The 26,650-nt window shown below is 42.7% G+C and overlaps 1 protein-coding gene across 2 annotated transcripts; it reads left to right on the forward strand.

The window, feature by feature from the left end:
* The first annotated feature begins 9,874 nt into the window (after window positions 1–9,874).
* LTV1 (LTV1 ribosome biogenesis factor) lies at window positions 9,875–24,701 on the forward strand. 2 transcript variants are annotated; one of them, XM_075597159.1, is made up of 12 exons: window positions 9,875–9,941; window positions 10,132–10,325; window positions 12,492–12,623; window positions 13,466–13,654; window positions 13,906–13,993; window positions 14,703–14,835; window positions 15,768–16,017; window positions 17,880–18,007; window positions 19,509–19,645; window positions 20,880–20,932; window positions 22,172–22,372; window positions 23,832–24,701. In XM_075597159.1, exons 2-12 carry the CDS (start codon window positions 10,323–10,325, stop codon window positions 23,943–23,945), a joined length of 1,428 nt encoding a protein of 475 aa, XP_075453274.1. In that variant the 5' UTR covers window positions 9,875–9,941; window positions 10,132–10,322; the 3' UTR covers window positions 23,946–24,701. The 2 variants fall into 2 exon arrangements, with proteins under 2 accessions (XP_075453274.1, XP_075453275.1); XM_075597160.1 differs by lacking the exon at window positions 9,875–9,941 and having other exon boundaries at window positions 10,098–10,325.
* Window positions 24,702–26,650: the final 1,949 nt, after the last annotated feature.

Below are 26,650 nucleotides of genomic sequence, written 5' to 3' on the forward strand. Positions count from 1 at the left end.
AACGCCTGTATGCCCGCAGACCTGGCCAGTCCCCAGAGCACTAGAGCACAACACAGAAATAAACTATTTTATTACATGCTAAAATACGACGAAATGCATAAAATGACAACTAATATACTATAAACTAAAAGGCTTTGTGGAATTGCTCTGTGTTGATATGTTACTCTGCATTGCATCTTGGTGAAGCTATTTAGCAGTGCTGGTATATTTTGGACATTGTCTCCTTATATATATATATATATGGGGTACCTAACATAGGTTCATACTAGCACCTCTAATCACCTTATCTTCCGTTTCGCCCACATGGATTTCTTTTTAGTTTATAGTATATTAGTTGTCATTTTATGCAGCTCGTCGTATTTTAGCATGTAATAAAATGGTTTATTTCTGTGTTGTGCTCTAGTTTGGGTTGTGTGGGTAATTTCCCATTGGTCTGCTATATTTTCATATTAGTGGTACTGGTTATCTAACTGGTACTTAATGTAGATGACATTACTATTTATAATGACTGCAACCTCTAGGGACTTCTAGTGACAATCTCTGGTCACTTATCTGTGTTGTTCTTGTTGTTTTTTTCCCTTTGCACCGTTGATTATTCTTTATAGTTGGAGAGCAAGGTGTTTCTTTGTGTGTTCGTCAGGTGTGAGAGACACTGCATTGCCATGTATACTGTATAGCTCAAGTCAATGTAAACTCCTTTAGAGCCGGACAAGGAGGGTTACATAAATTTTGATGTAATTTATAAGGCTTCCGTTTGAAAACTCAATCCAGTGATGAGAGTGAAGACTAAAACAGTTTTGCCAAAATGTTGGTGTAAAACACACTGATGTGAATAAAATGAAGATTTAACAGTGCTTCATTATATCCCTGAGGAAGGCGCAGTCACGCCGAAACGCGTAGGATTTTTTTATCTGTAAATCACTGACATATTCAAGTTTGCAGTTGCGGACTGTTGGTCAGAAACGATTTACAACCTCAAATTTAAGCCTAAGAGGTGGCTGCGTACAGCAGCAAAGTGTATAAAGTGTAAAGCACGGAACAGCTCCTGTCAGAGGGGTAATCCCCTACCAGGGACACCGGAAGTGCACAGAGACCACGTCAGATCCAGGACGTCAGCCACAGCACGAGCGAAACTCCAGGAAGCGGCGCAACACCCCCTGAGCATTACAACCCAAGGGACAAGCACGGCAAACGGAGAACCCAGTGCAGTGGTAACATCGGCTCCGGAGGCGACTTCAATTCCGGTGACCCAGAGGGAAACACCAGCCCGTTTTCCAACGAGCAGCTAACACCATCACCCAGACCGGGCAAAGAAGTCTCAACCTCATACAGGCAAAAGTTCTTTGTTATTCCATTATATCACTAAGTTTGTCTTCACTACATTCATCTCAATACAATATATACATTTGCTACAACAAGCGCCCCTGTTTTTGTGTTTTGTCTTGTTGGTATCTCTATTTCAGGATTGGTTATCCGTTGTGTTGGGGCAGCTTACATATAGCAGATTATCTATTTTACGGACTAACTCTACTATAGTACCCAAGATAGTACCATTTCATTGGACTCAGTGGGACATAACTTTAACCCCTGCGTTTTTCATGGACCTCGATTTCATTAGATTTTTCCAATACAGTTATTATTACTGTCATACATCCTGCGTTCATTTTTTTTTTTTTAAATATCCACATATGTACAATTTTACAATTTTCAGACTGTACATAGGTTCACATGGTTCATGTCTTCTAGCTATTACAGTATCCTAATAGAACATTTTTAGTTACTGTGACCCTGCACACAAACTACTTAAGAGAACATTCTTGACTTTTAAAGGTAACCCTTTCACATCAGTGGTGGTTTGCGGAGCGCACACTCCCCCTTTTTTCACATCAAGTGCAAAAAATGTACCAATTAAAAAATCCGCCAATTTCCTAGAATGTACTATCAAATGACCGGGTAGCAAGAAGCTTGTAGGACATACAGGACCAAGCGTGATGTTTAGATAGAAAAATACAAAAAATAGAGTTACACTATTCAAAAGACAGTCATCATTGGCATATAGATATGAGACTAGCACTTACATGTGCATCTTGACTGATACAGTTCCAGTTAGGAGACACCCAGTTGTTATAAATCTGGATTAAACAAACTATCTTGTGTTTTAAGCATATTGAATATAAGGCTTTCCAGCACTTTCCAGGATTATTCCAGCTCCTCTACCTTTTTGATGGTCACATTACCGGTGACTTGTGCTGAACTCGGTAGATTTTTAACTTTCATCCTCTTGAATGTTTATATCCGCCACACTCAGAAGGGGTAGTGTGTGTTCCTCCTCTCTGTCCTCATAGATCTCAGTGGGTGGTATTCGAGGGCGGACCGAGTAGGTAAGTCTTCCCCTCCGTAGACATGTAGTCCTAGGGAGACATGGATGACGTCCAGGACAACCCAATGCGTTTCGCTTCTAGATTCCTCTGGGTTACCCCACAGGTGTTTTGCTGAGAACCACACACGCATGCGCCAAGATCTGCCGAGACTCTCACCATGCCAGACATCATCCATGTCTCCCTAGGACTACAGGTTTACGGAGAGGAAGCCTGTTACCTACTCGTTCCGCCCTCACATTCCACCCACTAAGATCTAGGAGGACAGAGAGGAGGAACACACACTACCCCTTCCGAGTGTGGTGGATATCAACATATTCCAGAGGACGGAAGTTAAAAAGCTACCGAGTTCAGCACAAGTCACCGATAACGTGACCATCAAAGTGAGAGGAGCAGGAATTATCCCGAGTGCTGGAAAGCCTTATATTCGATATACAAACGCCTATCTTGTATTTTAAGCATAACAAGGAAGCCAGATTTATAACAAACTGGTTGTCTCCTAACTGGAACTGTATCAGTCAAGATGCACATTTAAGTGCTAGTCTCATATCTATATCTACTTGCCAATGATGACTGTCTTTTGAATAGTGTTACAAGACAATTTGTTTTGTCTTTTTCTAATTTTTCTATCTAAATATCATGCTTGGTCCACGCGCCAGAGGACGTCCATCATGGCACACGTGTCTTCTGAAGGATCTGGAAACGCCCTCTCACAGACTCCGGCAGTGGGACTAAGAGATTTCTTTCTCCTTTTTTTAGAATTCCTAGAGACTGGAATATCTCACCAACAATATCTGTGTGTAAATCCCTGTTATTGGCTGAATTCCTATAGTTATTAGGATTTTACTGTATTCTATTTTGTGATCCCTGATTGGAATAGGGTGTTATTGCTTCTTTTCCATTGTTTATAGGAGATACAGAGCATGACATACAGACTGACACTTGTGAACTACATGTCTATAGATATGAATTTCCCTCTGATCCTCTTGTAACAAATGTATTTGCCTCAACAGTGCATGAAGAATATGTAGGTTCATCAAGAAATGTTCAATGTAATCAATAATTGTATTGTTTCTTTGTCACAAAACAAGTTAGGAAAGATGGAATATTTCAAACTGCACTCGGGCTTTCTAAATTGTTTATTAGCGAGTCTGTCAAATAGACGACATCTCTTCTCATTGAAACATTTGTTTCTGCTTAGCAGTGCTCCCTGTGCATTTCAGACCTCCTCTTTTGCATTGGTTCAGTTTCCCCCCCGACCTCATCTGTCTCATCTCAACAGACTAAGGAATACAAACAAGACCTTGCTGGCTCCATGAAAAACTAAACAAACCCAAGATGTTGGATTTATTACTGCTATTGTAAGCTTAGCTATTTATCTGCTGTCACACCGAGGAAGAATATAGTAAGTGAAAACGCATGTCCTTCTGCAGTACCTCTTCATTTAAAATTCTAACACACAGCTAAAAAAGGCGTGTGTGTATATGTGTGTATATGTGTATATATATATATATATATATATATATATATATATATATATATATATATATATATATATATATATAATCAAAAAATAAATAGATGATACCGTTCTGTGGCTAACGAAATGCTTTTATTTGTGCGAGCTTTCGAGATACACTGATCTCTTCTTCCGGCGATGTTACAATGAATGAAGCAAGCAAAAGCTATACTATAAACAGTGTCTATTGGAATGTTATCTGTCAACTATTTATTTTTTTGATTATTGAAGCTCGGCTAACACGGTACTGATACCTCTACATATATATATATATATTTATTTTATTTATTTTTTATTATTATTAATTTTTTTCAAAAGGGCAGTATCTCCAAGGGTAAAAGTGAACGGAAGGCAATTACTTATTTAATACATTAAATGGTGCTTATGTTGACACATACAAATACATTCAAATAAATAAAAATGGACAAGCAAAAGTATATATAAATATTTGTTTTATACATTTAAATTTTCTATGGTAAAATAATGCTTTAAAAACAGTTACAATCTATATTTAATATATATTTTTGATAAGACTGATGTCTTTCGTCATATTGTTTTGTTCTTTGTCATGATTTCATCATTAGCCATACAGATAGTTATGTTTATCTGATATGCATCAGTTCGGTATACCTGAAATAAAGAAAAACATTTATTGAAACAGTTTACAAATGAGTAAACATAGTTGATTCTATATTATCTATGGTCTGCACCCCCTACCTGCTCTCCCCCCTGCTCGCGCTTCCCCCCTTGTCTTCAGCGTTTCCTTACATCATGTGACTCCTGCAGCGTAATTACCATGGTGATGCATCACCAGAAGCCGCCGGAGACGAGGTAAGGGAATTTACAGAGGCCTTGCGCACTCCCTCAGCATTTAAGTTAAGTGCTTTGGGGAAGTGCGCAGGGCCTCTGTAGGCGCCATTACCCCCCCTGAAAATTAAATGACCGTGTCCCCATTGCAATAACCTTTCATAAGTGCCAAGTGACTGACCCTGCATCATCACACTGGTGATATTCAATCTTATATTTCTACCAAAATTGCTTACTCCGCAAATGGAAATCTAAAACGAAAAACTGAAATTTCACTGTTGCTGTAGTTCTACTGAAAATAAGCATTTATAACTGCGAACTTGAGGGGAAAAAATGCATATTTTCTTATTTGTGAACTCAAAAGTTCGTCTAGCTTCCTAAAAATAGATTGGGTTAAAAAAAAGACATGTTATGTCCATCAAGTTCAACTGTTGTTGCATTCTAATTAGGTGTAACGAAGTGCTCACCACAAACAAGGCGTGACCGCCGGGCCAAGATGGGGATTTGATGTAACGTCAACCTCCAGACACGAGGATGCGTCTGGAGTGTAGATTGGTCGAGGTAGCTGGGTCGGGGTTGGAGAAGTCAGAATAATCAAAGGTACTTGCCATAGTCGGGATTGGAGAGGTGCGGATCGTCTAGGTACTTTGCCGAGGTCAGGATTGGAGGGGTAAGCCGGAGTTAGGAGAATAGAAGAGCGGAGTACAGAGAACAAGCCGGGTCAGGCAAGACAAGACACCGAACCGAAGGTTTCCCACAGGAGGCAAGAATAGCCGTGAACACAACGCACATAGGAGTGTTTGTGCTCAGCCGATTTGCCAGAGTGCAGGCTGAGCATATATGGGGAGAAAGCACCAATGAGGGACAGGCCGACGGGACACGTCAGTAAATCAGGCAGTGGTTGGCTGTCGGGATGACAGCGGCAGGTGTGGGCAGTAGCCCTGATGAGCAGAGGTGTTGCGGCGTGTGCGCTGGTGACGTCACCGCGTGGGCGCAACCTGGAGGTGGGTCCAGTAGGAGCTGTATTTCCAATAACGTGGGATGCGCTCCCACCCCTTATATGGCGGCTGGTACCGGCAGGGGTGAGAGGAACATCACAGACGGCGGAAGCAGCGGGACACCCGATCGCGGGTTGGGGTATGCGATGGACGCGCATCACGGATCCTGACAGGAGAGATACTGGCCCTCCATGGGCAGTAAATGCCACTTATTTACTGGCCCTACTGTAGTGAACCCTTTCCTCTGTACTGTCCCTGAGATGAACAGCTCACTTGAAAGTTCCTGGTATTGACGAATTACGGGTTTCAAAGCTTTATTGTCATTAGCAGTCATTGACTTGAATGGTTGTTAATAGGTATCGGAGCTCGATCTATGTTAACAGAGATTCCTGAACCCCAACAAAATCTCTTCCTTTCCATTTCCGCAACTACTTGTTTATTTACTCACATTGGTATAGATTTGCTTATTTTACATTTATTACCAAAGGGTGCTAATCCAACAATGGGGTTTATTTAATAAAGTGTGATAGCGCCAATTCTCTACTAAAACACGGAAAGGCCAATTTACTTGAATGGGACTTTCCGTGCAGTAGGAGCAAGTCGACACCATTGCACGTTTTATAAAAAGCTCCTATGTATACTCATTTAACAACTGCCCATGTATATTTTTTCTTATTTCCTGCAAAAACCTTACTCCCAATTTATTTCTTGTAGATTCTTCCTTAGTTCACAAAAATGTGCCTCTCTAACATTAAGAGTCTTGGTTATTTCTATGAAATACCGTTTTGGATACATTATTTCAAGTGAGACCGTGTTCTAATCAGTTTCCCAATAGTTCCTTAACTTTAATAATAGCATGTTCTTGTATAGCGCTGCTTGTTTTACGTTTTACAGAGACATTTTGCAGGCACAAGTCCCTGCCCCGTGGAGCTTGCAATCTGTTTTTGGTGCCTGAGGCACAGGGAGACTTGCCCAAGGTCACAAGGAGCCGACACCGGGAATTGAACCAGGCTCCCCTGCTTCAAACTCAGTGCCAGTCAGTGTCTTTACTCACTGAGATACTAGGACTTCCACATGTATATTTTTACCAGGTCCGGCATTGTGCCCTTCCTAGTTGGTTAAATTATTTGGGTCATGTAATTGTCTTTATAACACACAAAAGCATGTTTTTCGTTTACTTGTATTACTAATATAATTACTCTAATCCATCTTCCAAAAATGAACCGTTTCATTGCCATTATGACGTTCAGGGTATTTAAAAAACACAAAAACAGGAAAAGTTCAAAAATTCGGTGCTCAGAAATGTTGAGACACTATAATGCAATGTCTTGAGAAGTATTGATCATGAGTTTGGGGAACAACCTTATCCAGCCTCGTGAGTATCATGAGATCCAATGTGCCAAAGAGTCTTTGACAAAGGGCTCCTGCCCGAAACGCGTTAGAGATTTGACCTGCTTTTGTACCATGATGTCTACCATGGATTAAAGGTGTTTTTAACTTTACATGAATTGGTGTTTAGCCCCCATTCCTTTTGCTGTGCTCCGCTTTTTCTTCCTCGTGGAATCCTCTTGCTATTTAAAAAACACTGGCACCTCAGCCAACTCAACTTGCTCATTTCGACTCTCAGGGACTCCCCCAGCAGATCTTGACATCTGCTGGTCCATTCGTAGGGTCCATGGAGGGTTAACTGTGTATTAGACCTTCCTGCACTGCTCCACGTGCAGGAGGTTCCCTGACGCTCACGTCCAATCCCTTGTTGCAGAGAATGCCGTGTGTGTGTTTGGACATTGCCAAAATTCAACGCCGCCCTGGCACCAGCGATTTTCAAATCCACCACACCTAGGCACTTAGCTTTTGCGGCTGCCACCCCTTCTCCTTTTGAACCGCGGCATCATTTCGTCACCAATGTGATGTCGCATGGTGTCTCGTCGCCATGGTAACGTGACGTGATTTGACGCTGTGATGTTGAATTGCCATCGCAATGAGACGCACTGTAACGTCACATCAATGATGCCGCGGTTCAGAAGGAGACGGAGGGCGGCAGGTAAGGAGGTGGCCGCAACAGCTATGTTCCTTCAAACATTGAGAGGGGGGTAAAAGTCTATGGTGGTGGACAGGGATCAATACACAACCCACAAGCTGCCCCACTCTTCACCTTTGCAAAGGTCCCTCAAATGAGTTATATCTCTCCTACATCCGTCCCAATAGACCACCGACACAAACAGCAGGGTTAATACACACGGCTACTCTAGCCAACTCACCTTTCGCCTGCGCAAGGTACCTCCAGTGAGTTAATATTAATCCCTACTCAATTGCAAATCATATCTATTCACTGCCACCACCTGAGGTAGTTATGCAAACGAGATGTCAAATTAATACTTGCGAGGGCCCCAGGTCCCCGTTTATTATAGAAAAAAACTATGCACTTTTACACACACATCAGTTTTAGCAAAATGTGTTTGAAAACGTCAATACTCTCCCCAGAGCGTACAACAGTTCATTCAGAGCCCAAAGCATTACTTCTTAAATGTTATATATAAATGATCTATATAAATTATAAGAGTTAACAGTAAATTCCATATCTGCTCCAAATTGTGAGGAATGTTTAATGTTATACACAATGAATGAAAAGATGGTGCTTAAGTGGGAATTTTCAGCCACTGGGTTAATATAGATTGCCTAATTAACCGTTTCAGTGCCAGGGGCCCTTGTGACGTACCAGGTACATTATGGGTACGTGCCCGTTTTTTAGGGGGTGATCTGGCTGGCCACTGAAGTGACGTTCCCTTCCCTGTATGCGGGGGACCACCTTGTCACATGATCACTCCAAGAGAGATCCAATGACATAGAGGGGCCGACTGCCACCAGACCCCCGGCACTGAAATAATAATAATAATCAATATGCAACTGTAGCTGCATCAGCAAAGAGACAAGTTTGGTTCAACGCTAACTACATCGGACAATCACAGCTGTAATTATCACAGAAGTTCTGATAGCCCCGTTAAGTCCAGGTGCAATTGTACATTGGCCAGTAATCAAAATATTCAATACATCCATCAACGGTATTACTGTCAACGGACAATCACTGGACGACTGATAACCAAATAGAATGCTTGAAGCGTTAACCAAATAGAATGCTTGAAGCGTTAACCAATCACAATGCTTGGTTCAACAGCCAATAAAAACACATTTTATTGGCCATTCAGAACACTCCTTCCAACCAATCAAAATATTTAAAACATTAACCAATCATCCTGCTTGGTTCTTCAGCCAATAAGAACACTGACTATCAACAAATCATTAGGCCTGACACATATGACACTGCACACACAGATGGAGCAGTTCTGCATTTCTTTCAGTATGAGTGCAGCAGGATGTGCCTGGATATGAGATATTTCACTTGTCAGTCGTGTGGGGGCAGTCTAACCCCTGCTTGGGATTTCACCGCCTTTTGTTTTCTTCTTGTATCAATAAGTGACACCAGTGGAACCCCCCACCCTTCACATTTAACCCCTTGAGTGCCGGAAGAGCTGCGGCTTTACGTTCCAAAGCTACGGCGTCCTTTAACCCGGAAACAAAAGAGGAGTTCTCCTCAGCAGCCGTGTCCCTTCACTTCAGATCGCGTCCTGCTGCACTCCATGGGAACGCAGGGCGCGATCTGAACGGGAAACTGCGGGCAGGACATAGATAGACACTATGTCAAGGGGGCCCCTGGAGCGCCGGACCCCATGACATAGTGACTACAACTTGGGGAACCCAAAGGGTTAAACATTACCTGCAAACTCCCCTTTTCAAGAACTTTATGCATCATCCACCTGATCTCCTCGATCCTCTACTGAGCATCTGTAATAAAGCTGTGTGCATCCTACATGCTTCATAGCAAGCAGGTCTCAGGCACACACCAACCGTTACTTCCCTTCCTTATATAGTGTAATCACTGTGGAGCAGGACTCTCCTTACCTACGGTTCCAGTGTGTGCATTTCTAATGTGTAATTCTTTATATTTCCAGTTACAGAAACTCATCATCAGTAAATATTAGTGAATGTTGTCATTTTGTTATTGTCTGCCCCAGTGTAATTTCTGATGCTGAATAAATGAGCACTAACAATATAACACGTCACATGTATACTCATATTCTGCTTCTGTTCAGACATCCAATACTATGACGTCATCACGCAGGCGACCGAAGCGTCGTCTCCTCTGCTGCTACTCATGTGTGCAGCAGAACAAACCAAACGGTGAGGGGGGTGGGACAGCACCTTCATGTTATTACATTGTAATCCAGTAGTGCCTTACAAACCCGCATAGATATGAACAAAGCTGTATTGCGTTTCTTTATCGCCGTCCTTTTTTTTTTTTTTTAATCTCACGTGGGGTATTGAATACACAGCAGGAAGTAATAACACTGCGTTGCGCGGCTCCCCCTAGGTTTAGCAGTGACATTGGTGCAATCCAACGTGGCTCTTGCAGCGTGGAGAGGAATTGGAATACATGGAACGCTGGTGATCGCCGTGTTCTGAAAAGGAACGTCCCGGGGTTCTCAGCATTGTATTGAGGGTCTGCTCAAGGTTCTGTGACAGCTGTCTGATAGGAGGTCGTCTGATCACATATAACACGCCATGGTAAGAGACGGCACCGTTTAGGAGCACAGTGCTGTGTCCAGAGAAATTAATTTGTCAACAAATACAACGCATTAACAAGTCACTTTCTCCTTTATAAATTACATCTATTGTTTTTTTTTTTTTTTAACTCGAAGTGTTCATACAACTCGCATCGTAATTTCACTGACAGGCCGGTGAGTGTATGATCATCTGGGACTCGTGTCTATACTGGATATATACATATGTATCAACTCTCTGAACCTGACGTTTCAGATAAGAATATTTACTGGGACTCCTGAAAACTTGATCTCAGGATCACTGTATTAAATGTTTTCTTTTATCGTAGTGCCTTATTTCCCTATTGGCACTCCAATATATCAAACTTAAAGACAAACACCAGTCACCACTTAAATAAAATGATGATGAGGAGGTCCTACACAAGGTATTTGTTATTAATACATACTAACCCCCTGTACTGCATAGTAAAGTGCAATATTAAGACATTTGCTTACCTGATCTACATGACCCCTATTATCACGTGACCCTGACGCTGGTTACCATGGCGACGTGTTGCTGAAGATCAGGTAAGACAAGCTGCAGAGGCCTCACGCGGTCCCCCCCACACTTAATTTAAGTGCGTTGGTGGAGAGCGCGGGACCTCTGTAGGCGCCTGGCCCCACCTGGGGGGGGGACACCCCCCCCCCCCCACTTTGAGCACCACTGCTTTATACCCCTGGGCAGCCTTAACCTGGCGGCCCTCGCTTTTAGTGAAAACATTATCCCCATAATCAATAAGCACTCTGGGTATAACCCTGAGTGCTTATTATTTGAGTCTCTTTTCCTTTTCTCTTATACATGGTGTGTGCCCCACAGCACATTTGAGTTAATAATGTGGCTATTAGTTCTAAAGTATTCGTATTTCTTTTTGTTTGGGTACTGTTATCCGTTTCCTGGGCGGCTTTTTTCACGGGGCGTATATTATATAATATGTCTGGGCTGTGTCTGTGTGCCGCTCAGACTGACACTCTGTCTGCTGTCAGACTGGCAGACGTCTCCCTCTGTGTCTCTCAAACTGACCGTTTGTTTCAACATTCTGTCTGGTTTTCTTCTTATCCAATCCCATATCTCCTGTCGTGTTGCCAGGCAGATCAGGGACAGGGTCTCTTATTCCGTATCGCACCATGTGATAAGTGGAGCACATTAATTCTGTATTGTTCCCAGTATACACATATATTTGTAGCAGGGGCTACACATATTTCTGTTGGTTGAGCATGTAAAATAAAAAACGAAAGAATTGCCATATGAAATAGTGTGATATGCTGAGAAGCACTTTCTCCGGGATTCACACAGGTTATTGCGATCCCGTGTTTGACCACATCAAAGCGCTCACTGAATCTCCTCTTCGGGTGTCATAGAATTACTCTGTTATTGCTGACGGAGCCGGAAGTGTGTTTAGCGATGTGTTGTAAGGCTGAAGTGTCACATTCGGCTTGAATTTGCAGAAATGTTCTTACCAAGCCCCTGTTCAATCAAATGTCTTATTTATTCTGTTCCTTATCCAGAAATAATGTTTTGAGTTGTGTTATTGTTGTAAAGTATAATTGCTATTTACATTTTGTAATGAAAAGTAAATGTTGTGTGCTGTCACTCTGGCACCTCCTTGAAAAGTATGATTTATTATATATTTTACCAACTTGTGACACATGTAAAATAGGGACTTTAGTTCCTCTGCCCGTGCTGAATGACGATACTTCCAAACGGTTCTTATGGAAGTCCTTTAAATTATGCAGCTTGACAGTGCACACAGAAACTTTGGGACATTTAACAAAGTCCACTGGCTGCAAAATCGATGCATCAGATATATTCAAGTAAAAAACTCTTTGGTAAATCTGGTGCAGTTTTTGTGTCCGTTTTGCAGCCGGGATACTTTGTGAAATCTCCCCCCTTTTTATGTTTTCACACACAAGTACAATGGGTACAGATGGTCTCCAATAGGTGCAGGACCCAAATAAACAGACAGTGTCTGGTAACTATGTACCGTTGGATGGTAAAACAAGGGCACAGGTGCACTACAATATCAATTAGAAATTGGATTTGAGAACTACTCAGGTTGTGTGTGTGTGTGTGTGTATACTGTATATGTATACATTTGTATATTTTTTATTTATTTAACTTTTTTGTTTTTAGCCGCACAGAAGGAAGAAACCATTCATAGAAAAGAAGAAAGCAGTGACCTTCCACTTGGTGCACAGAAGTCAGAGGGATCCACTGGCTGCAGATGAAACTGCTCCTCAGAGAGTCCTGTTACCAGCTGATAAGGTGCCTTAAGCATTCTTCAACCTTCGTATAGCATTTGGTGCTATGTAATATCATTTTATTTTGTTCCTTGCCTTAGTCCAGTTTTTTTTTTTTTTTAAACATGCTTATACAATGTACAACACCTCAACGGTGTACAGGAAAGCCTCCAGTGCACCTTCCTGTCTCTAAATGAAGTCCCACAAATGTACCCCAATCATTTACAGCGGGGTCACAAATAAAAAGAAAAAGAGCACTCACAATTCCGGGTAGGGTTTCTGCCACAGGTGTACGTCCAGGTTTGGAGAAGCATGTGAAAAAGATAATCAGCCGCCCAGTGGACTTGTGCTAATTAGAGCATATTTCTTTAAATTGGATGAGTGTTTCAGTTCCAGCATGGACTTTTTGGACAACTTTTCCATCCCAGCATGACCTTGAGAAAGGTCCCTTCTGGGAAAGAAGCGTTGATCCCATGAAATATTCTTTATTTAGTACATATCCACTGGAGGGCTGTTGCAGATTTAAATGACAGCTCCTACCCACACTTTCCTCTGCTTTACTGGTCCCTTCTGTTTCTCAGTGTGTTTGCTTAGTCAAATCAAAAACTGGAGTTGTGGAGTCTGGGAAGGGTGGCAACACAAAGAGGTGAATTTTGCGTGTCTGCATGTAGATGGATAGATGGCTGTACAGAGAAAGATCTTCACCTAAAGTAGACACAGTTATTTGCAGCAGATACTTTCTGTTTCAAGGTAGTAGTAGGCTGTCTAGAAGATATTGCAAATCACTTTTGTGACCATAATGGTTGAGTGAGATTCACATGCTAATTCCGGGACACAGGTTTTCAGATTTGTGCTCCTCCTTCTCAGGTTGAAGTAGATAAGAGGCGAGATGAGCAGAGAAAGTTTGGTGTTTTCTTTGACGATGACTACAATTACTTGCAACACCTCAAAGAGACCTGCCCCGGAGAGCTCGTACCCTCTGGGACCCCCCGTGCACAGAGCCGGCTCATAGTAGCTGAAGATGGAGATGTAGAAGAGGAGGTTGAACACATCATGGTAAGATCTCCGTGCAGCTTGGGAGGGGTGCATCTCTAGAATTGCTGCAACGTTTTACTCACAGAAGAGACTTAGTGCTCACTCTTCCCTCACCCCTCTCTATTACCCACACTCTCTCTCCTCTCTCTCTTTGCCCCTCGCTCCCCCCCCCCCTCTCATTTTTTGCGCCCTGTGTGTGATTTTGTTATGGGCAGGTGTGGTGGGACTGCAGCTTTAAATCACTGTCTGATTTTGTCTTTCCATTCGTTTAGGCCCCATCCATTAACTTGCCTTCTTCAGTGTTTGCGTCTGAATTTGAGGAGGCTGTGGGGATGTTAAACAAAGCTGCCCCTGTTCCAGGTACACTAACCACTTGACATGTTGATTCCTTCGTTATTTAGCATTTAAAGGGCAGTTCTGCCCAATATGACTTTTTTTTGTGATGCCATTCACAGCAGATTACCAAATCTTATTCTCATTTGTTTCCTAGCTCTTTCTGATTTTCCATGATCCTTTTTGTCATTTATTTACAAGGCCCCAAAGCCTGCAGTAGAGTGTTCGCATGGAAACGCCTGCTGTCTTTTCACACTGGCTCCATTCCACCAGGCAGCACAGAGTGGTTTCCATGCATGTAATAATGGTGTGCCTGCACACAAATATAGTCAGTCTGAATATTTATTACTGATTTAAAGGAAGAAATAAGTTATTATTGTCAGTATAAAGTACACAAAATATATATTTGTTTTTCTCCACACCATTTTCCGCTCCGGGGATCCATTGGTTACAAAAATCCTTACCAGTATTAATTCCTGGTTTTTAAAGGGGAGTTAAAAGGTTGTCCAGTAGGACGTCGCAACCAATGACGTCGCAGGTTCCTATTTACTCGAGATATGACTGGGGGGGAGACTTTGTCACATTTAAGATGTGCCCTTCTCACCATTTTCTTCGCCCACAGTTCAGTAGGGCTCGTTCATCTGTGAAACATGGCTGAGAGCTGTGTCTGAAATGTACATAGACCTGCAACGTGTGTGCGTCAGTCACACTTTTCCGCATCCTGCTTTGTCTTCAGGTCCGCGTCTGGACATGGACCCAGACATTGTGGCAGCGCTGGATGATGACTTCGACTTTGATGATCCAGAGAATCAACTTGATGATAACTTCATTGTACAGGCCAACGATCCTGACACTGGGGACAATTTGAGGTACGTAGGGGTCCATTTGCATCAAGCTCTGCTACTATGTCAGTCCTTTTGATGTGGGGACGGCAGCACATTGCTCTGCTATTCTTTAATGTACCACTTGTTTCTCCAGGTCGAAGTGAAGGAAATACAGCTGTTTTTGGGTGGGGATCTATTTCCTCTAATATTTACTGTTATATTGGGGGCACTCGGCCCTGCATTGTGTTATTCACAGTATTCTGATGTCTGTACTGTTATCACTGTACAAATAAAATATATCTACATACACTTATATCAAAAGCAAGAGCAGTTTAGTAAATGTACCTGGTGAATGCATCAACGAAGGAAATTTAGTCTCGTTTCTGAGAATATCCAAAGATGTTTGATTTTATGCCTTTCCTAATTCAGATCTGTGGAAGAATGTCTCCTAACCTATTGTTCATCACTAACAATGCAGATTAGTGCAGAATATTTGTTTTGGTCAATATAGGTTGAAAGCAGTACCAATATTGAATTATTTTGAAACTCCCCACTAATTATGTCTGCTACGCAGCACTGACAACCCCTAATAACGGTTAAAAAAAAAATGCAGACTTTCATTTGTCTTTTTTGGAAGATGAAGCAGCTGTGCTTGGCTAGAGATGTGTAAGGGAAATGTGTGGGCGTATTAACAATATTATTATTAATAATACGGGTCAACCCCCTTATAACACTGGGCTTGGGATCCAAATAATCACATCGCGTTATAAGCGGATCGCGTCAGAAATAATGTACAATTGTATGGATTGTACAATAAAGTATTTAAAATACCAATAATCGTGTTGTAAAGTATTCATAAACCCGAAAATTGGGAGCCACGCTTGCATCGCGTTATAACGAATCGCGTTATAATGAATCGCGTTGTAACGGGGTTGAGCTTTATTAACCATTGCTTGTATTTTGACGTTACTCCACAGAAAGCCCCATGGGACAGATGACGATGATTGGGAAGATGTTGATAGCGAGGATGGCACTGGTAGCGAGGAAGGCGACTTTGACTCGGACGGCCCCGTTTCAGACGAGGAAGACGGCAGAATGGCCGGCCCCATGAAAGAGTTCCTGTTCATGCAGGAAGAGACCAAGAGTCGCTTCACGGAATATTCCCTGACGTCTTCTGTCATGAGAAGGAACGATCAGCTCAGCCTCCTGGACGAGAGGTTTGAAAAGGTGTGAAGCTCGGGGCCTGGTTAAAAAAAAAGGGGGGGGATTTCCTGGAGAATAAGACATTCTTGGCCTGATCAACAGAGGAAAAGCTGCTTAGAAATTAAACATTTATGGTTCTAAAACACAAGTAGGAATAGTCTTGTATCCATAGTACCATCACCTTTCACTTGGCTCCTGCATTCAAAAATAAGTGCTTGGGTTAAAACACGTTACAGAAAGCTTTATCCCAAGCTCTGATTGGAACAGATTGCTTATTCACTGTTCATCTTTAAATAAAATATACCAAGTGTTGCTGCAAGTCACGAGTGTGCTCTGCAGCACAGTTATGCAAACTATCATTATTGGAGGAGGGGGGGGGGGAAGATATGCCAGCCAAATACGTTCTGACAAAACGTAACTAAGGTCTGCAGATCTGCGATCCTCTGACCCTGAAACCGGTCCTTAAGGACGGAGAAATGATGCTACATGGTGTCCCACGTATACCAGTGTTGGACTAGGAAGTTGGTGAGTTGGATAAATCACAGAAATGGCAAGAACCTGACTCGTGGGGAGCAGAATATGTTACAAACCAGGAAAGGCGGTGTCCCACTGGTAAAGAATACTTGTGTGGAAGGTGGAGAACCTAGTTTAAGTATACGCCAGCTCTAGCATTATAATTAAAACACGTTTACCCGCTTTGCTGCAAGAGGGAGCTGCAAGGCATTCTGCTTTAGCAGCGAAGAGTTGAACAGGCAGGCCCGCCTAGGAGAAAAGTGTACAAATGGCAATTATTTGCCAAAAAAATGGCAAGCGGGTCAGATTTTTGGGGAAGAAAATGCATGTATTAATATTTCTAGAAATGTTTACTTATTGATTTCTAGACTTTGCGCTAGCTAATTCTGTGTTACTAATTCCAGTGACATATTTAAGGGGGTTACATCTGGGGTTTTGATGCTTTTTTAAATGTATTTATCCAAATTTGATGCACCTGAATGTTTATTTTTTTTTAAAGTTAATTTGTGAACATGGTGAGCTGAGGATGGGGGGGGGGAGAGTTTTGATTTCCTCTGGCTGTGCCCTCTGTGTGTGATTTCACTGTGTGATCAGCTAGTGCATGTGCAGCCAGGCCCCCCCCCCCTCCCCTCCCCTCCACACACCACGTTCTCTTTATTGGCTTTCTGATAAGGACAGGTATGGGATAATAGGTAAAGAAAACACTGACAAACACTTCCCCATTTACAGGCCCGCTCGAAAATGCAAATTGTAATTAATTTCTCGGAAAATTAGAGCAGTTAAACCTGGGTTATTGACCTGTGTTTTGGTTAATGAAGCAAATGTTACATTTTTCACACATGGTTGTTTTCTGGCCAGTTAGATGGGATTGCACCTTTAAAGCTGCAGTTCAAGCTGTCATTTAAAAAAAAAAAAAAAAAACTGAATTAAATATGTGCATCAATAAAATCTACACACCGACAAGTGATGAGCTAAGTTGCCAATCGATCCGTTCTCATGCGATCGATCGGCGAAGATTCGGCTCGGGGTTCACTAAATGTATCTTGGGTCCTCTTCTGCTGCACTGGTAGCCACATTTCTGTGAGGAAGATCATGTGACCAGGCAGGTTCATTGCTAGAGAGAGGGCAGGGCTCAAAAAGGTGATGCTGTTTCAGAAGGGTTGCTATAGGAACAAAAATGCTTTACATTAGAATACATGAAAAATATCTTTTAAATTGTTTTTTTTTTTTTTTTTTTTTTTAAATGCTACAAGTATTTTCTCATAGTACAGAACTGATTTATTTAATAAAACAAACAAAAATAACACGTAGGATGCTGCTTGAACTGCAGCTTTACATGAGGTCACTAACTCGCTTTTCTTGTCTGCTTGTAGTTCTATGAACAGTTTGACGACGTTGAGATCGGGGCCCTGGATAATGCGGAGTTGGAAGGCTTCATTCACGCAGACAGCAGCCGCCTGCAGGAAGTCATTAACGACTACTTCAAGCAGAAAGCAAAGGAGTACGTGTCCGCCTCCCGTCCTACATCATGCTCTGGGAATCCGGCTGCAGACACTTTGCATCACAATCTCCCGTTCTCTGAACACTGAGACGCAGTAGCTCATAGGAGTGACCTGCGTATTTATTAGCACGTATCCGTTTTCAGTAGGCTCTGCAGATGGCTGGACCATGCTTTGCAGTAACCCATAACTGTGCCATGCATACAGTGTGTAATCTAGTTGCTTTTGCATTTACTTGCTATTTCGTTGGCATATTCTCGGGATCTGGCGCTCCCTGACTGTAGACATGAGAGCCACTGCAGTTTGAAGCGCAAACAAGGGTTCATTATAATGAAAGAGAATGCAAAGCTCTTTTCGGATTACAAGATGAAGTTTCTTATCGTCAACGAAACTTTCCACCGCAAGGTTTAAAGCCCAGTGTCTTCTCATCTTGTGGGCAAAGTCACTTTATCATCCTATGGCTCTGGCTTTGAAAGGAGAAATGCAAAAGAGTATGCTGCACACCAACATATAAAAGGAAATTGGTAGTTACCGGTGCTCCTGATCTCAGGGAAAACCTGTCGGTAATCCAGAATGTGATCCAATGCAAAAAGCGAATCAAGGCATTGCGGATTTGCTCGAGAAGAATGAATTTATTAAGCCATGAAATACGACGTTTCTGACACTTCACATGAAAAAAGCCGATAGAGCGGCTAAAACGTCGTATTTTTTATGGCTTAATAAATTCATTCTTCTCAAGCAAATCCGCAGTGCCTTGATTCGCCTTTTGCTTTTAAAAGGAGCAATCCATGCAATATCCTTTTTAATTAATCGGTTCTGTAGTATTAGATACTACTTTAAAAAAAAAAAATCCAACTCTTAAAGCCATTTTTAATACACTGCTGGGCATCCTTTGATTTCTATAGCAGGTTTTGGCCCACCTCCCCAGCAGTGCAAGATCTTTGCAACACTTTCCTTTTTGGGATAATTTGTTGCCAATATTCCCAGCAGTTTGAGCTGCAAACTGTAACAATAGCTGTTACCGTAGTAAAATAAGGATACATTGTAGCTGCTGAGTTACACTGAGAGATGGATTGATTGAAACTGAAAGGCGGCCATTAAGTGAACCGTGGGAAGCAGGATTTTGCTGATTGATCACTGGAGAACTAATTGGTCGGCAGCTTAGTTAATTAGTTTTAATAAAGGTAATCAAAGGCTGCATATAGTAAAACAAATGACATTTTTTTTTTACGTGCCTCTAAGGCAAAGATTCATTGGGCTTGTTCATTAAGATGCAGTTTCCCAGTGATCATACAGAGTTCTGTAGCGACTTAAAGACAGGCCCATTATGCTTGTAGAATCATTTTCAAACGCGGTGTGTGCTGCAACACTACATAACAAATCTCTTTACCTGGAAACTTTTGAAGTAAGTTTAAAGTTGAAGTAATGCTGAAGGTTGCACAATCCATTTGTAAGCCTGTGTCTGATGTGCTTGTGTACTCTGCATCCTTCTTACCTCTGCAGATGTGTCAAACTGGAAGACCTGGAGCCTCGAAAGAGGGTACATTTTCGCACTGAGGCGGATGAAGAGCCGAAGGAAGCAATGCAAACCATAGTTATCGAGGAGCCTGGGGAGAAGTGGGACTGCGAATCTATCTTGAGTGAGTGTTTGAACGTTGTGTTGCCCTCCGGGAGGAGGGAGGACAGAGCACGTCACGCATAATAGGCCAGGAATAGGCAACTCCTGTCCTCAAGGACACCAACAGGTCAGGTTAAGGATATCCCTGCTTCAGCACAGGTGGCCCAGTCAAAGCCTACTTGATCAGTAAAGAAATGTAGCAGCAAACATGCCTTGCAAGAGACCACAACAATTGGTATATGTGGCTTTACATAGTGGGACTTCACTTTTTAAAAGGAGTCTACAAAGTGACAATTAGCTGGTTGATCCAAGGTTCCACAAATGTATTTTTTAGCGATTATACCATTACTACCCACACCTAACGTGGACAATTTTTGTTTTTATATTAAAAAAAAAAAAAGCTAGAACTTTTACAGGACCCTTTGAAACTAAAAACATTCATTTTAACAGAACAAGTACAATGATGAGGGTGGTTAAATCTCCCCAAGGGCATTAATTAAATAACACAAAACATGTCTCCCATACCCCCTTGAAAAAAACATAGATTTTCTGACAAAAACAAACAGGTCGCCTCTCTCTAACACATCGGGCACTTTTCAATTTAAAAAATAAACCTGTTCTGGGGACTCCATCAGCACATCTTTGTCCTTTTGTATAACTCTTTTACACTATGTTGTAATGTGATAAATCTTCTTTTACCTGTATTTTGTTATCTGCCAGAAAAAGATGTTAACATTGCCGTTTATAGAAATACTGCAGCAGCTGTGTCCCTTTAAAATGTAGTCAGAGAGAGGAGTACATGCACACTGCAAGATGGTGCTGGAGGGGGGTTCTTATCTGCCGGTCCACTGGGTCCACGGAGGTCCAGACGTGCCAGAGGAGAACTGTGTAGAAAATGGAAGCAGGCACACGGTCTTATGCAGAAAATATTTAATGTGCCACCAAAAGGTCTAACGTTTCGGCAGAGAACTGCCTTTATCAAGGCAATTCTCTGCCGAAACGTTGAACCTTTTGGTGGCACATTAAATATTTTCTGCATAAGACCGTGTGCCTGCTTCCATTTTCTACACAGTTTCCCTTTAAAATGTAGTAATGGTTTGCAATACATTTCTCTTGGGGGGGGGGGGGGGGGTTCCCATTTTCTTTTCTATTCTAATTTCAGAGATTTGTTGTTTTCTGAAACGACCTACAGTATTTGATGCTCTGTAATGAATTTGACATTTAACTGCTTTTTTTCTTTTTTTTTTTCTTAACAGGTACATATTCTAATCTATATAATCACCCCCAGATTATCCAGGAACCACCGAAGGTATAGGATACTCAGTGTCTTTTTAACGATGTCTAACATTTTCACCATTATCACATTGGTAGTTACACAGCTATTTTTTTAAAATAGTGGCGTGTTATGGGAAATAATAACACTCCACGTAAGAAGCTTAGGCACGAGCGAGAACCTGTTAAATCTCTGCATGACGACCTTGTGATTTTAGCAAGTCACATTGTAGCAGAGAAGGGACAGATTGGTCTGTAAAGCACTGCCAGCTTAAAGTAAGAGAAAACCATGTAGATACTGTATAATACTGTGCTGATGTTGAGTCACTTATGAATGTGTTACGTATGCACTTTTCGAACAAAGGAATGTGCGCTATATTTACTAAGCAGTTTTAAGCTGTTGTTTACCTTCTGAACCATTCAAGTAAATGTCTTTAGCACGGCTTGGTAAATATGGGCCTGTATCTCTTCTAGACAAGGAGAACTGGCTTGAAACCGTTTTCGCGGAACTTTTTGTTTCATTTTTCCATGTGGCTAAGATCTCAGAGTGGTATGTGTGGGTATTAAAGGAGGAATCCAAGCCAGAGAATTATTATTTTTTTCTAATATAGAATTGAAGCAGGGGTCTCCGGAGCTGATCCCCGTTAATTTAAGCTCCGGGAGGCCCCATACTTCCAGAGATTCTTGCCTCCGAAATATGTTCCAGTAGCTTCTCCGGCTCAGCAAGCAGGGTTTTCAAGTTTAAAGCTCCTGCGTCACATGGTCCAATAGGGAGCCGCACAGATGACATCACGGCTTCCTATTGGTCCGCAGAGCAGGAGATCTCTGAACAGCAGCCATATTGTGAACCCTGGAAGCAGAGTGGAGCAGGTAAGTATCTCCGAAAGAATGGGTCCCCGGAGCTGAAATTAACAAGGTTCAGATCCGGAGACCCCCTGCTTCAACTCTATATTAAAAATAATCATTTGCAAAAGAATTCGCTTCCTTGGATTGCCTCTTTAATATTGCCCTGCAATCTGATGTGTCCATTGACAGCACTTAACCTCCTTATAGACAATAATATATTATCGTTGGGGGGGGGGGCAGATTGTGCTACATTGGACCAACAGACATGATAAACATAGGGAAAAATTCCTTAGTGTTATTTTTATTTTAATTAAAATTCTCTACCCCTCTCTCCAATGTAAAAAAATAAATTGTACTGTATGTCTTAGTGTCTCCGTTAGAAAACACTGAGCTAACGAGAAAATGTGCTGATTTAGTATGTGTTCTTCAGTCCAAATTAATAAAGGTGTCCGTCAAAACTGGGATTCCCCTGGACGTCCTGCCTGCGAGGGGGCTCACCAATAAGCAAGTGGAGCGCATGGAAATGATTAACGACAGTGACCTGCCCAGAGTCTCAACACAGCTGCGCTCTAAACATGAAAGCACGGAGGAGCGCAAGGCTAGGAAGCAAGCCGTGAAGGAAGAGCGCAAGGTGACTCCGACAGGCTTCTAAGTGTATTTGTTTTCCACGTTGGCAAATAATGAGATCATATATTCTATTACAATTCCTAGATATTAATGCAGCCGCTATTGTTCTGAACTCACATTTCTTGTGTTTGTGGTCTGCTTGGCAGTCTCCCAAAGTTACATTGGAGGAAAGGTACAGAGAGCTCATTTTCCTGAGGTCACACTCGGTGGAAAGGGCCTGGGGCTAGAAAGGAACCTATGGTGTTTTTTTATATTGACGGCGACATAACTATTACACTATACGTCTTCCTGAAATGTACAGTTGTGGCCGTTTTAGCTGTTCCGTGTTTTTTTTTTTTGGGTGGTTGTGTGCTTGTCTATAATACACTATTCTATATTAAAAACGAAGTATCTCAAGCCCTCCTACTTTTTTGGCTTTATAATTGACTCTGGATTATCCATCAGGATTACAGGAAAGACTATTTCACCAGCAACAAAGCAAAATGTAGATATTACTGCTATTGGAAACGGAGATGGCAGATACAGCAAATATGTTTAAGATTAGACTTTATTTAAAAAAAAAAAAAAAAAAAGGAAAGGTGTATGGTGGTTGGAAGGCCTAAAAAAAACCTATAGGCAAAGCAATGATCATGGGTGTTATTTTACTGCCATTTACTTATTGCACCAGTTTTTCCCTTGTGATAAATAATTGACCAATATGGCACTGGAGTTTGTGTGCCTTCCTCTGGATCAGTATAAATCATTCACAATACGAGTGTCTCAAACAACTAGAATTTAGCAAAGGTTCAGCTTGATGGACCCATTTATTTTCTTCAGAAAAACCTATTTTCAGATCATATTTATTAGAACATGGCATAACTTTTCCAGATTCTGAAATCCATTGCTCGATTTGTCATTTAAGATATTTACCACATGTCCGTCTGGAAATTAATACATTAAATGCCAAGTGTTGGCCAATAATATATATATATATTGTTTATTTTCTGTACACTGTACGGTGGATGGTTTTTGTGTTTTCTGGCTTTGCACTTTAACCCAGGCTGTGCTGGAAAGCTTGTAATGTGGCAGGCATAAGCTTATAGGAGTCCATGTCCAAATGAATTTGAGGCAAAAGGTTACACTGTGCTCATTTGCATATCATTTCCCAGAATCCCTTGCTGCAGTGGAAGCACTAGTTTTAGCATTTGGTAGCACGTACAAAATAAGACCCTTAAACAAAAATATAACCGTACATGTGTAGGAGTGTCGTGGATACACAATCATTCCATTCTGGTCAGGATGATTTGTAATTGCCTTTGTTAAATAAACTGCGTATCACAATGACACGATCACACAGTAGTAAATGAAGCCGGCCTTTCACGTCTCATGTCACTTAATTTCTAGTTGTGCAGTGAACATACAGTATTTATGCTCCGCCTGGAAGTGAGATCACAAAGCTAAACCCTTATCTATTCTCTTTCCAGGATCGTAGAGGGGAGAAAAAAGCCAACAAACTGGCCTTCAAGACAGAGAAAAGTAGACAGGAAAAGGAACAGCTGAATCTGCGACAGAACCTTCAAGGCCTCAAGTTGTCATAATCTATACGCCGAGCAGGGCTGATCGCAGCCTAGGTTTCCAAACCGTGGCAGCTGCGATCAGTACAGAAGAGGAGAACTTCATCTTCCGGGCCTCATCTAGGGAGGGTGGGGTGAGGAGCCCATGTCATACCACACCGGCTTGTCTTGTGTGTGCTGCAAGACGAACCGCAATTACACGAACGTCTCAATTTAAATTACAACTACAGGAGAGTAATGCACAGGATTAACTTGGCTCTGTGGAACTGTTCGTTTACCAGGGTGTTTTTTGTTGTTGTAAGTTACAGACCTGTCTGTATTAAATTAATTATCAAATGAAGACTAAGCTTACAGTGCAACTACTGTACATGTGTTCACCTTACTATTTATTGCTTTGCAATAAAATATTTCTTGCTGTGAAATATGAGATGACTTGGACAATTTGCCATTAGTCACAAAGTCAGTACAATATGTTTTCACCAGTGACATATTAAATAAATCGTATTTGGGAGTAATTTGGCATCGTTTTTGTTTATGGGTCTTTTCTATTCACTGTTTAACACATTATCTAACCTCGCTATATAATCTGAATCCGCTTCCTTGGGTTGGGTGGTCTCTAAGAACTGTAGTGGTGGTCCCTGAAACTCCTTACAATACATTTCAGGCAGTGGTTGGCATGTGGGTGCCGTGCGGCATATTGAGTACCACTGCGTTTTAATTGACATCCCCAGAATTCAACTACTTGTTTACTGACACGACTATTGCCTCCTTACTAATTATTATTTCTTTTATTTTTTTACGGAACACTTTCTGCCTTTTTTAAGGTTTCATATTTTATGACACTAAAATATTGTCAAAAAAAAAACCTTTGTGGAGGATCTCTTCTTTTCTACTGTATCTTACGTGAATAATAATAGAAATATCGCTCTTTCTGTTCAGGAAAATTGTAACAAGATGCACTTTTTGCATTTGGAACCCTTGATAATCAACAAATAGGAATTGACATCAACTTTCTTTAATAATGTCTAACTATTAAGATTATACTAGTAACCATGCTAGACAATATTCCATTGGGGCACTTTCTCCGTATTAGGAGGATCTTCTCCAATGAAATAAAAATTTTGGAGCAATGAAATACTCTAAAGAGGAGGTTTTTGGGTAAGACTTATAACCCTGGGATATTAATAAGGCCCTATAGAGGAGTATAGCTACAGATAGAAATACTTTACTTATCTTTACTATATATTTCTGAAAGCATTGTATGTATGTATGTTTCCCTGGTGTGTTCCCTGTCCCTAGCGGCAATCTCATTGGTCCCTTGGCCCGCCCGCCCGCCCCCGCACACCTCTCATTGGCCTCACACACTCACACCACTGCTTCAGGCCCCCTTGGCACACCTCTCATTGGCCTCACACACTCACACCACTGCTTCAGGCCCCCTTGCAGCTCACCTTCCCCCCCTCCCGGTGGCCGTCACTCTCCCCCGTCACCCGGACCGCAGCTCACCTTCCCCCCCCCCGGACAGGCCCGCACCTTCCCCCCTCCCGGTGGCCGTCACTCTCCCCCATCACACGGACAGGCCCTGCACCTTCACTGCTGCACGTTTCCCGGCGGCTCGCGCTCACAGGTGCAGAGAGGGGGCGTGAGCGCAGCGCTCCCCGTACGGGAGGAGAGAGAGCAGAGAAGGGCCAGGCGCGTGACAATCGGAGGAGCGCGGGAGAGAGGAGCGGTGCTGTGAGTCCTGGCAGAGGTGAGGGGGCTTTGTGTGTGCGTGGGGAGAGGGGGGGGCAGTGTGTGTGGGACACCGTGTGTGGGGGAGGGGGGGACAGTGTGTGTGTGGGGGAGGGGGGGACAGTGTGGTGGAGGGGGGGACAGTGTGGGGGAGGGGGGGACAGTGTGTGGGGGAGGGGGGGGACAGTGTGTGGGGGAGGGGGACAGTGTGTGTGGGGGAGGGGGACAGTGTGTGTGGGGGAGGGGGGGACAGTGTGTGGGGGAGGGGGACAGTGTGTGTGGGGGAGGGGGGACAGTGTGTGTGTGTGTGGGAGGGGGGGAACAGTGTGTGTGGGGGGGGACAGTGTGTGGGGGAGGAGAGGGGGGGACAGTGTGTGGTTGGGGAGAGGGACTGTGTGGGGGAGGGGGGGACAGTGTGTGGGGGGGATGACTGTGTGTGTGTGGGCAGTGTGTGTGGGGGAGGGGGGGCAGTGTGTGTGGGGGGGGGGGCAGTGTGTGGGGGAGGGGAGGGGCAGTGTGTGTGGGGGAGGGGGGGCAGTGTGTGTGGGGGAGGGGGGGGCAGTTTGTGTGTGTGGGGGAGGAGGGGGACAGTATGTGTGTGGGGGGGGGGGAGGGGGGACAGTGTGTGGGGGGAGGGGCGGGACAGTGTGTGTGGGGGGAGGGGGGGGACAGTGTGACTCCCGGGCAACGCCGGGTCTCTCAGCTAGTTCTTAATAATATTAGGGATCAGGATGTTTTAACGGTCATATACATAGTAGTGTAAATAGAAATAATACGATAAAAAATAACAGAAACAACAAAAAGATTTAATTCCGATAAAGGACAATATTATTTTGTTACTGTTTTTAATCACGTTGGTTCAAGGATAAATTCAGCGATGGGAAACACTGGAAGATACAGAAGTTGGACCCGGCCCTGACAGATATTAGTGAGAAACCTAGTGCATTCTTTAGAAAGGCAAAATCCTTTAAAAAAATTAATGTCCTGGCCCCATGTTT

Source organism: Ascaphus truei, chromosome 4 (assembly GCF_040206685.1).
Source record: "Ascaphus truei isolate aAscTru1 chromosome 4, aAscTru1.hap1, whole genome shotgun sequence".
NCBI lineage: Eukaryota > Metazoa > Chordata > Amphibia > Anura > Ascaphidae > Ascaphus > Ascaphus truei.